The 11,857-nt window shown below is 56.5% G+C and overlaps 1 protein-coding gene across 8 annotated transcripts in view; it reads right to left on the reverse strand.

Moving 5' to 3' along the window:
- Positions 1 to 1,527: 1,527 nt before the first annotated feature.
- Positions 1,528 to 11,857, reverse strand: part of CDK18 (cyclin dependent kinase 18) — a 29,761-nt gene continuing 19,431 nt past the window's right edge. For all 8 annotated transcript variants that reach the window (XM_064273309.1, XM_064273304.1, XM_064273310.1 and 5 more), the window contains 15 exons: positions 11,508 to 11,649; positions 11,160 to 11,299; positions 9,213 to 9,338; positions 8,285 to 8,341; positions 7,309 to 7,423; positions 7,008 to 7,102; positions 6,688 to 6,750; positions 5,857 to 5,980; positions 5,600 to 5,720; positions 4,782 to 4,879; positions 4,435 to 4,540; positions 4,247 to 4,289; positions 3,441 to 3,531; positions 3,108 to 3,185; positions 1,528 to 2,463 (listed from right to left, as the gene is read on the reverse strand). In XM_064273309.1, the coding sequence (XP_064129379.1) occupies positions 2,429 to 2,463; positions 3,108 to 3,185; positions 3,441 to 3,531; positions 4,247 to 4,289; positions 4,435 to 4,540; positions 4,782 to 4,879; positions 5,600 to 5,720; positions 5,857 to 5,980; positions 6,688 to 6,750; positions 7,008 to 7,102; positions 7,309 to 7,423; positions 8,285 to 8,341; positions 9,213 to 9,338; positions 11,160 to 11,299; positions 11,508 to 11,637 (1,422 nt within the window). In that variant the 5' untranslated portion in view covers positions 11,638 to 11,649 and the 3' untranslated portion in view covers positions 1,528 to 2,428. The remainder of the gene's footprint in view (positions 2,464 to 3,107; positions 3,186 to 3,440; positions 3,532 to 4,246; positions 4,290 to 4,434; positions 4,541 to 4,781; positions 4,880 to 5,599; positions 5,721 to 5,856; positions 5,981 to 6,687; positions 6,751 to 7,007; positions 7,103 to 7,308; positions 7,424 to 8,284; positions 8,342 to 9,212; positions 9,339 to 11,159; positions 11,300 to 11,507; positions 11,650 to 11,857) is intronic.

Raw genomic sequence — 11,857 nt, forward strand, 5'->3', positions numbered from 1 at the left:
ATTATGGTGTTCGTGAAGAATATTGAATATACCATGAACTGCCAAAAGAATGAACAAATTTGTCTTGGAAGAAGTATAGCTAGAAAGCTCCTTAGAAGTGTGGATGGCAAGACTTTGTCTCACAGACTTTCGATATGTTTTCAGGAGGGACCAGTTCCTGGAGAAGGACATCATGCTAGGGAAAGTAGAGGGTCAGGGAAAGAGGAAGACGCTCAAGAAGATGGACAGACACAGTGGCTGCAACAATGGGCTCGAACATGACGATTGTGAGGATGGTGCAGGACTGGGCAGTGTTTTGTTCTGTTGTACATAGGGTTGTTATGAGTTGGAAATGACTCCACGGTACCACCACCAACACAAATTAAATGCTGGGCCAGAATTACAATGAGGTTGGGTAGTGTAAATGGTTTAATGTACTCAGCTGCTAGCTGAAAGGTTGTAGGTTCAAGTCTACCCAGAGGAGCCTCGAAGCAGAGCCTGGCAATCTACTTTAAAAAAAATCAGCCATGGAGCACAGTTCTTCTCTGACATACGCGGGGTTGCCACGAGTCAGAATCAGCAGCAGCATGTTTTTTTTTGTTTTGTTTTGTTTTTTGGTACCCCAGGCCTGCTGCCCTGGCTTTGGCCTTTTTAAAATCCTCCCAGTAAGACTGAGAGCCATTTGGCTGAAGGGGACGCAGGGCGCAGGGAGAAGCAGCAGCAGCTAGAACCCCAGACCTCCCCTCTTCCCCCTCCTGGCGAGACAAGACCCGGACGCAGAGCACAGAGGGCCAGGCTGCACTCTCTCCACCTCCACCACCACCCAGCCGCCTCCAGGCTGACAGCTTTCCTCTGCTTCTGAACTCAGCAGATCCAGAAGACATCAGGGAGGGTACAGACCACCCTCCCACAGCCTAGGGTGGGCTCAGAGACACACACAAATCAAACTCTGTCTCAACTTTATATACATATATGGGAGCCAGCCCCACCCACACTCTTTAGGCCTGGAGAGGGCCCCGGCCCCTCCATCTTTGGCATCAATCTGTCAAGTCAGCTTTTCCACAAGAGGCTGCTTGCTCCTTCTGTGCAACACAAATTAAATATATTATCTGTCTTTGTGCTGAGTCATGGGACATTCACAGTACAGTGGGGGAGGGAAGGAGAAGCAGAGGGGCTGCGGGGCCTCCTCAGGCTGAGGAGGCTGGGCGGGCAGGAGGCTTGTGTGGAAAGGCAGGGCCTGGCCTCCCCTTGGCCTTCACCACTCAAGATTCAGCCAAGCACTGAGGAGACCTTGGGGCACAATAGGCTTGTGGGGTAGGGGGTGCTGAGGGGTGCCTTTTTCGGGGGCGTGGCATCTCAGCCTCCCAGCCCTGTGCCCAGGCTCTCAGGACTGAAGCTGCTCCCATCCCCGCCCCCGCGCCTCAGACTGTGGCACTGGCACCCAGGCCTGTGATTGCTCCCCTTCTCGTGACCGTCCCTGGGGAGAGGGGGGCTTGTGCCAGCCTCAGGTGGAGCAAGGACAGGCCCATGGGGACAAAGAACGGGCGGTGGGGGAGGCTGCGCCAGTCTTAAGGGGCCAAGGCAGGTGAGGCGGCCTGTCACCTGCGTCAGGGTGACACTGCATATCTGGGGGCCAGGGCTGGCTTATCAGAGCTCAGGGGTGATAAGCAGGAGTCACCCTCAGGAAGGGGGGCATGTAGGAGCTCGGTCAAAGCTTCAAGGGCAGGGAACTCTCTACCACTTCCTGACTTAAGGCAATTCCATTCAGACTGGGGGGATAGGATGGGGACTGTGAGTGCAGCTGGCAGGATCGGGCCACCACTGGGTCCACCTGGGCGTCTGTCATCATTCCAGTGCCACCCAGCCTTGGTTCAAGCCTGAGGGTGTTTGAGGGCTCTGATGAGTTGCGGGCAGGGGGAGCAGGTGGGGATGATGAGAAGAGGTATGGGGCTACCATTTCTTCTGGTGTTTGGGGACACCAGCCCCTCAGGTGGAGGGTGGGATTTGGCACACACATCGGCACCAGGATTCGGGGACCCCATAAGAGGTGCCATGTCCCTTTGCTCTCAGAGGGGAAGAAGGTGATGAAGGAGGGGAGGCACGGTGGCTCCTGTCCAGGCACGGTGCTCAGCCTGGCACCTGCATTCTCTGTGTGGGCCCCACGCTGGTGCCTAAGCACTTCAGGGTGGGAAAGGGTCCGAAGCCACCCCTCACCTCCTGCCAGGGAAGCACTCGTGCCCAGCCCCAGTGAGTGTGACAGAGGGGTTGGTGCCCAGGCGAAAGTAACAGGGAGGCATGTGGCCAGCAGGGCTGCCACGCTGCCTTCTGGGCAGCTGTCAGCCCTTATTGCTCAGTCCTCCGAGGTGAGTCCTCTGAGGGGGCGCAGGCCCCATTCTCCTTCTGTGCTTGGTGTAACCTCTCACCTCTCGGCTGCAGCAGGGTGCTCAGCTCAGAAGATGCTCTGCCGCCGGCCCTTCCCTCGTCCTGGGGAGCAGAGGGGGGAAAGGTGGGGCTGCAGGGAGGAGCCTGGGCCAGGGTGGGGGGTGCCAAAATCAGGAGTGACGACTTTCACCCACAGCAGTTACTCTCGGAGAGAAGGCAAGGGCTGGCACTCTGGAGCCAGTCCTGGGCTTGAATCCCATCTCTGCCACTTCCTCACTTGGTGAAATTGTGACTCAGTCCCTCAGAGCCTCAGTTTTTCAGACTGTGAAATGGGAGCCCTGATAGTATCAATGTCAAAGGGTGTTTTAGCACTTGTCATCTCGGGCAATCAGGGTTCCAGAGACAAAGGACAGTTCTCCCAGGGTGCAGCTGTTAAGGGAGCCCAGGGTTTGCAGAGAGAGCACCTTTATCAGGGCCACCTTCAGAGGCAGCGCTCTGTCGGTGCTGAGGAGAGGGAGGCAGGAGGAGGAAGCCTGGCAGGAGACAGGGAAAGCAGCCCTTTCCCCACAGGCCCTGGAGGGAGGCCAGGGTGGGGAGCCCTGCTGATTCCCATCACAGGAAGGGCTGCTGGGCCCCAGCTCTGGGGTCTCTCTGCTCCGTGGGCACCAGTGCCCATGGGATCCCAGGAGGCATTTCCTTCTGACCTCCTCTACTCAGGAGCGGGCAGGGGACGCACATGCCCCTACCTGGCTGATGGAAGGCCAGGCCCCGGTAGCCTGGGTCCTTCTGGAGTTGGATCTCCTTCAGGGAGAAGATGGAGGCAGCTGGGGTGGGGAGAGAAGAAAGGCAGGGGAAAGTGGGGGTGGGGGCTATCCTCGGGGAACCTGCTGCTCCCATACCCACTGAGTGCGTGGAGCTGGGAGCATCCCGACAGGGAACCTTACTGAGCCCTTCAGGCCAGCATCTCATATCCACTTATTTACAAATGAGAACCAGAGGAGGGGAAGCCCAAGGGCCTGGCCTCCTCACCGGGGCTCTATTGCCCACACCAGCCACACCCTTGCGTTGGTCCCACTTACTGTCTTCCAGCTGGTGCACACGCTCGCCCAGAGACCGGAAGTAGGCATGGCTCAGGGCCCCCTCTGCTGACATACGACACTTGGATTCATACTGAAAGGCACAAAACAGGCTATTGAGCCCTGGCTGGGGGACCATGGCGACCCTTCTGGGCAGTGCTACTCCCGAGCTGTTAGATCACCAAGACAGGAGGGGCCTGAGTTTCACCTGAGAAGTCTTGGGGTCTGCTGTCAGTGCCCCTCCTCCAATCCAACCCCAGGCAGTCTTAGGGCCCAGACTCCCGGGGCTCCAGATGCCAGGAAGAATCAGAAATGGGACTTGGGGAGAGTGACATGCTCTTGGGATGGAAATAGAGATGCTAAAGCAACCGTGATCGTTAACACTGATGTCAGTGCTATTAATATTTAATAGCAGCAACTACTCTTTAGTGCGTGCTGACTTCAAGATAGGCCCCACGCTCAGTGTGCTCCAGGATCTTAGCTTATCCTTACAACGATCTTATGAAATATGCATTAGAAATTCTGTTTCACGTTGAGGAAATGGAGGCATGGAAAGGACATGGAACTGGCCCAGAGCCCCACAGCTATGAAAGGGTTTGACAGGCTTTGAGTTCAAGAAGAGCTGAAGCCTGTGTAGGGAGATAAGCACTCCGCTTGGGTCCTGGGGGTGGGGGAGCATGGGTGGGGGGGGATGCTCCAAAGACTAGGAGCATGAGACCATGAAGTGGGGCATAGGGCCCAGGGTGGGACCCTGGGGTTTCAGCTCCCCTTGGTTGCCTGTCCCTGGGCCCCACTGGGTGGACACTCACCAGGAGGAGGCTGGTGAGGAGGCTGATGCCATCAGTGTCCAACCTGCAAGAGGAGGGAGCTGACACAGGCCTGCTTGTATGGGGGTGGGGGGTGCGAAGGTGCAGCCCCCTCCCGGAGGGAAAAGCAGGACCAGAATCACGAGGGGTGGTGTGGGAAACGGGCCACCTGGGAACGTGGCTGATGGTACCTGGGAGCGTGGCTGATGAGCGGCTGGGGAGGGTATTGGGGAAAGTTGTAGGTTCGGAACTCTGAGAGCGCTGTCACACCTGGCCACGTCTCTTCTGTAGGAGTCCCTGTAGGTAGGAGAGTGGATGGGAGGGTGTGGGTCAGGGGACAGGACCAGGCCGACTTGGAGGGGGTGCAATGTAGGAGGCGGGGAGGGGGAGAGCGGGGAGAGATAGGGCAAGGCCACAGGAGTCCCCGGTCCTGTCCAGAGCCGGCCTGAGCCACTCTTCCCAGACCCTTCGCAGGCGAGGGCTAGACAGAGTTCTGGCGCCCCCTGGTGGTGAGAGGAGGGAGCGGCAGGAGACTGACCAAGTAGGCGGAAGATCAGGTGCAGCTCCTCTTTGACGGTGGAGCCTGGGAAGAGGGGCCTCCCTGTGGCCATCTCGTAGAGGATACAGCCCACGCCCCTGTGGGGAGCGACAAGCAGGAGTGGTGTCAGGCTGGGCCTCCTCGTACCCTCCTCCTAGAGCTGCACCACCAGCGTACTAGGAGGCGCGGCCACAGGTGAGGTGGTATGATGGCAGCTCTCAGCCCAGCCCAGCCCAGCCCCACCACAGCCTCTACATGGGGGCTTCCCTGGGCTCTGGGAGGTCTGGGTCTGCATGGCTGGCACCCACAGGGCAGTTCTTCACGCCCTGCGGCTACATTTTCCACTGCGCACCGCCACTGGAAGGGATACAGACATAAACCCACTCTCCAGGAAACCTCGGGGTGCAGGACACGGGGCCCTTTATTGGAAACTGTTTGGGGTTTAAACTTGGGCTGACTTCTCATCCTACCACAAACTGCGTGTGTTTTTTAATTTAATATAATAATAACGCATCCCTCACAAAACTATCAGTGGAACTGGTGCTTGGGGAGGACTCCCACATTTACCCTGAGGCCCCCGGACCCTCTGGCAACCCCACATGCCCCCGGGGCAACACATGAAAAGCACACCCTTGGAGCATCTGCCTAGTTAGTGTCGGGAAACCCCAATCTATCTCACAGCTAATTTTTAAATATCCACATGGTTTTTAGTCAAAGGAGGTTAGGTAGTTCTTCCCAGAGGCCCATGGGACAGCAAAAAGGAGTCCAGAGGTGTGGCCAGACCACACCTTCCCCTTGCCCACGTGGCGGCCACTTACCACATATCGATGGGGGTGGAGTACTCCGTGGAGCCCAGCAGCACATCGGGAGGCCGGTACCACAGGGTCACCACCTCATTAGAGTAGGTCTTTGTGGGCACTGACTTTGCCCGGGCCAGTCCTGGGGACAGATGTGCCACGGAACCTCTGACCACAGGTGCTGCTGGCTCAGCCCCCTTGCTCCCACACTCTGAGGAGACTGTGTGCCCAGCTGTGTCAGGCCCCCACTCCAGCCCTGGCGGGCTCTCAGCCCTCACCAAAGTCGGCCAGCTTCAGCTCCCCCCTCTCGTTGATGAGCAGGTTCTGGGGTTTCAGGTCCCGGTGCAGGATCTTGCGGCGGTGGCAGTAGGCGAGGCCCCGAAGCAGCTGGAACATGAAAACCTGGGAGGGGAAGAAAGAGGTGAGCAATGAATGGTGGAACTGCGTCCCCTCTGGGACCCTGAGCCTCTGAGACCCTGAGCCTTGGTCTCATGGCTGGGACTGAGGGTGGGGGCAGGGTGGGGGGCGGGAAGAAGTCACCACCAGCCCTGGACAAGCTACCTGGTTCTCCTGCCCACCCTGCAGCCCATCCGGGGCCCCACCCACGCCAGGAATTCCATCCAGGGGGAGGGCACAGGGCATGAGGGGGAGGCCAGAGAGCTCTATGGCCAGGGAGCTGTAGGGGGAGGGGGGTGGTACAGCAGGCCAAGAGTCCCGCCCAAGTGGAGATGTACGTGCTTGACTCTTTAATAAACACGGAGATCATTCATTCCCCTGAGCTTCCCTGGAAGCCTCCCTTCATCCCGGCAGGTAGCTCATGAGCCCGTTTGACAGATGGGGAAACTGATGCTCTGAGACAGACGGGAGGCTTTACATCAACAGCTCGCGGGTGGCAGAGGCTGTGTGTACATGCAGGCGGGGAAGGCGCTCAGCCAGTTCCTGGGACTCCCTGAAGGCCAGAGCCTCTCCCTCCCACCTGCGATGAAAGGTCTGGGCAACCACGGCAGCCTGAGCCCTGCTGGCAAGAGTGGCTCCCGTGCTGGGCTTCAGGACAGGTGAGTGCCAAGGTGGGTGGGGGTCCTGCGGGTGGGCCCCACGGCGGTCCTCACCTTGACGTTGTGCATGCTCATGAGGTTCCCACAGTGGTCCAGGTACTGTTTCAGGTCGCTGTCCTGGAACAAAAAGCCCATCCTGACCCCTGGCCAGAGCCCAGACTCAGGTTGAGGAGAAAGCCCCTCAGAGGGCAGAGCCCAAGCCCAGGAGTGGGACAGGCGGTGGAAGGGGCTTGGCAACAGGCCTTTAGCTCCAAGCTGTCCCCAAGCCCAAGCCCTTGTCTCACCCCTGCACGGGGCATCGGAGAACCTGACTCCAGAACCAGACCTGGATGCCCCCCAACAAAGGGACAGGCTGCCTGCCCAGCTCAACTCACCAGGTACTCAAACACCAGGGTGAGGGACCGCTCCGTGTGGATGAGGTCATGCAGGGTCACAATGTTGGCGTGCTTAAGGTTTTTCAGCAGAGACACTGCAGGTAGACAGGTCACCTGGGTCCCTGGGGCCCCACATGCCCCCATACCCTCCCTGGAATTGGCCCCAGAATTCCCTACTCCATAAATGACCCTCCATTCCCAGGCTCCCCCGGGGCTCAGGCACTGACCCCTCCTCCCCAGTGCCCTGGGGCAGAGTGCTCCCAGAAGCCCCCAAGAGGTGCAGGACCCTAGGGTGCTGTACCCTCTCGGATGGCAGTACAGGGTGCCCCCTCTTCGTGTTCCAACCGGATCTCCTTCAGGGCCACCAGGTTCTCTGTCAGTTTGCTGCGCCCTTTGAAGACTGTGGCGTAAGTGCCCTGGGAACAAGGAGGCCATCAGCCCCAGGCCTGGCTCAGGTCCCGGTCTCCTCTGCCCACTGCCTTCTCCCCTCTGTGCCTTGGCTTGGGCTGCAGCCTCCGCCTGGGTGTCCTTCCCCTTCTTCTCCCTTCCTGAAAGCCCCCTCCTCTGTGAAGGCATTCCGAACTCTGGCACAGTCAGAACGGACTGCCTCTGTCTACCTCCCCAGATGCTGGGCCCTGTCACACCGCCGATCTTGTTCTCGTCATATCACGTTATGTTTACATGGGGTCTCCGCCGTAGGTGCCTTGAGGGAAAGGGCCGGGTCTTCCTTCTCCCCGTGGGGGTTTCAAAGGCTGATTTTTCAGAAGCAGATCACCAGGACTTCCTTCCAAGGCACCTCTGGGTGGACTTGAACCTCCGAAGTTTCAGCGAGCAGTCGAGCACATTAACCCTTTGTACCACCCAGGAACTGTGACAAACTTGCTATATTAACTTATTTCATCCTTACAACCCTAGGAGGTAGGACGACTGTCATCTCTATTTGACAGAGGAGGGAAACAAGGAACAAGTGAGGTCATACAACAGGCCCAAGGCCACAGAGCTAGTAAATAGCGGAGCTGGGATTTGAACCAAGGAAGAAGTACTTGCAGAAAAGGAGACTGGATTCAGCCAGAGCCCGTGGCCCACTCCACCCTCGTGCCCTCCTCCAGACTGGGGTCGCCTCACCTGCAGAGGCGGGCTGACTGCAGGGTCAAGGTTGTACCCCTCCAGTGCAGGCAGGGACAGTGAAGGGGAGAGTGGACAGGGCTGGGGGAGGCCTGGCCCTCCTCGCAGCCATCCTGCCCAGCTGCCCTGAGAAGACACACCCAGCCTCTTACCTCCCCCAGCTTGTCCAGTTTCACATACGTTTCCAGTTTCCCGAAGCCGATGTCTGACTGAGAGGGAGAGATGTAGGGTCTTGTGAGCATGAAGGTCCCCCAGCCCCGCATACACTACCACCCCGACCCCCAGCCTCCCCCAGCCTCCGGGAAGGAGGGGAATGAGACCCCATGTGGAGAAGGAACAGCTGAGGCTAGCAGGGCTGAGGGCGGCCACAAACTCTTCCCCTGTCCCCTCTTCCTTTCATCCCTGTGATACAGGAAGAAGCCCTTGGGAGTGTGAGCCTCTCCTAGCCCTGAGCTTCTTCCTCCAGTGACAGCTGAGGGTGTGGAGCCCAGAGCTGTGGCTCCTGGGATGGCTGCACACCTTAGTCACCTGTCTGTATGTCTGTCTTGCCCAGATGACAAGCTCCTGAGGACAGGTACTGTGTCCTTTTCTCCATTGTACCTTGTGTCTAGCTCAGAACCCACCTCCTGACAGTCTCTCTCATCAGCACACGTCCTCTAGCTCAGTGGTACCCAATCCCAACAACACAGATCCCTGGGCCCTGCCACTCAGACAGTCTGATTCCACAGGTAATTGGAGGGAGGCCCAGAAGTCCGTGTTTGTAAGATGCCCCCAGGTAAATCTGACAGGTAGCCAGGACTGGGAAGCACGTGCCAGCTGGTGTACTGATCTTACCCCTGGGGAGATCCCGGGGCTACCAGTGGGCTGGGAGTGTAGTGCCGGCCCCAGTGGAACCCTAGAGAATAGATGTTGCGCAATAAGGATGGACCAGCAGAATCTGCTGTGGCCAGAAGGTGGCGCCAGAGACCCAAGAACCTTCCTGGAAACTGCTTCAGGCCTCAGTTGGGACAGGTGACTGCTGTGTCCATCCTGGGGAGAGGATTCCCCAACCCAGTGGCCCCTGTCTGTTGTGGGACTCACCAGGGAAGCACGGCGGGAAATGCGGCTGAGCGGTTTGGGCAGGTCTGGGCTCTCCAGCTGCAGCTTCTGCAGGAACTCCTGGGGCAGGCGGATGTCCATGGGCAGAGATAGCCTCTTGCTGATGTCCTACAGGGATGGAGACGAAGCAGGGTGCTTGCTCCAGGACCCTTGTCTCTCACCCTGGGCAGCGGCAGGGCCATACACAGGCTGTGATCCCAAGCTCACAGCTGCTTCCAAGATGTGCTCAGAACTATACATAAAACACCCAGGGGCTGCTGTGTGACCTTGGGGAACTCCCGTCCCCTCTCTGAGCCTCGGCATCCCCATCTATAAAACAAGGCTCCTACAGACACTGTGATTCTGTAAGCACATTTTTCATACACGTGGGTATATATAGAGAGAGAGATAGATATGGGCAGTCCCTGGGTGGTACAAGTGGTTAAGCATTTGGCTACTCACTGAAAGGTTGGAGGTTCAAATCCACCTAGAGATGCCTCAGAAGAAAGGCCTGACAATATACTTTGAAAAGATCACAACCATTGAAAACCCTATGGAGCCCAGTTCTGTTCTGACACACGGGGTCGCCGTGGGTTGGAAATGACTCAATGGCAACTTTTTTTTCTGTATATTTTGTTTTATGGGTAATAATGATAATATTAAATGGCTTTGTTGTTAGGTTGAGTGGGAATATTGTCATTGAATGGGAATTCCAGAACACTTAATTGTGCTCGTGAGGAAATTGTACATAGGTCAAGAGGCAGTTGTTTGGACAGAACAAGGAGATACTGCATGCTTTAAGGTCAGGAAAGGTGTGCGTCAGGATTGTATCCTTTCACCATATCTATTCAATCTGTATGCTGAGCAAATAATCCGAGGAGCTGGACTATATGAAGAATAACGGGGCATCAGGATTGGAGGAAGACTCATTAACCTGCGTTATGCAGATGACACAAGCTTGCTTGCTGAAAGTGAAGAGGGCTTGAAGCATTTACTAATGAAGATCAAAGACTACAGCCTTCAGTATGGATTACACCTCAAGATAAAGAAAATCAAAATCCTCCCAACTGGACCAATAAGCAACATTGTGATAAACGGAGAAAAGACTGAAGTTGTCAAGGATTTCATTTTACTTGGATCCACAATCAACGGCCATGGAAGCAGCAGTCAAGAAATCAAAAGACGCATTGAATTGAGTAAATCTGCTGCAAAGGACCTCTTCAAAGTGTGGAAGAGCAAAGATGTCACCTTGAAGACTAAAGTGTGCCTGACCCAAGCCATGGTATTTTCAGTCGCATCATATGCATGCAAAAGCTGGACTCTGAATAAGGAAGACAGAAGAAGAATTGAGGCCTTTGAATTGTGGTGTTGGCGAAGAATGTTGAATATACCATGGAGGCCAAAAGAACAAACATCTGTGTTGGAAGAAGTACAACTGGAATGTTCTTTAGAAGCAAGCATAGTGAGACTACGTCTCACATACTTTGGACATGCTATCAGGAGGGACCAGTCCCTTGAGAAGGACATCATGCTTGGTAAAGTAGAGGGTCAGCGGAAAAGAGGAAGACCCTCAACCAGATGGATTGACACAGTGGCTGCAACAATGGGCTCAAGCATAACGACAATTGTGAGTATGGTGCAGGACTGGGCAGTGTTTCATTCTGTGGTATATAGGGTCGCTGTGAGTTGGAACCGACTCGACAGCACCTAACAACATTCAATTGTTATGTGGAATGTTCTCAGCACTTGCATATATTAACTCATTTAATCCTCCTGGTAACCATTTTAAAGATGAGGAAACTGTGGTACACAGAGGTTAAGTAACTTGCTCAATCAATGGCAGAGCTGGGATTTGAAATCATGAAGTCTGGCTCCAAGGCAGATACCCTCCTGTGCACACATCTGTGGATGTGCACCACCACACCCACATGGCAGGGCCTGGAGCCTCACCTCCATGGAGAAACGGCGCTGGTTCTGCTGCCGGCACTGCGTGCCAGGGGACGGCGGCCCGGGCTCCTCCCCACTGTTTGTGGGGGAGATGGTGCTGGACTCTGGCTGCAGATCTCTGCCAAGAGGACCGAGCTGCAGGTCTGAGGAGGAGAGGCATCAGCTCCCCTCCCTGCCTCTGAGGGAGAGAGGGGAAGTCCACTCCCCCACGCTGTCCTCCCCCTCAGCAACCAGGGGCCCCCAAGGGTCAAGTGGCAGAGGTGCCTCACATCAGCCAGGGAAGGAAAGAGGGCTTTGGGGGACTGTCAGGGGTGGGAGAGGCAGCTCAGGGAAGGTCCCCAGGCCGCTAACCCTCATTCCTCTGGTTGTGGAGCTGATTGAAGTGTTCCGTGAATTCGGCCAAGGATTCCTCGATGGTTTCGGTGCGGGGCACTGACAGGGAGAACCGGCGCTTGAAGTTCTTCACCTTGTTCATGGTCATCAGGCCCAGGTTCTGAGATGGGAACAGTGAGAGCAGGTGAGAAGGACCCAGAGCGGCCTTGGCCTTGTCAAGCTAGGAACCTCAGCGGGTCAAGGCTTTGTCACAGGGATCCAGAGCTGTGTCATCAAACCTTGGACTCCCTGAGGGTTGTCACCTAACCCTCTCCCTCCCTTGAGTCTGTCCCTCCAAAAGTCCCTTCCTCTGGGGAGATATTCCCAAT

Source organism: Loxodonta africana, chromosome 20, assembly GCF_030014295.1.
Source record: "Loxodonta africana isolate mLoxAfr1 chromosome 20, mLoxAfr1.hap2, whole genome shotgun sequence".
Classification (NCBI taxonomy): Eukaryota; Metazoa; Chordata; class Mammalia; order Proboscidea; family Elephantidae; genus Loxodonta; species Loxodonta africana.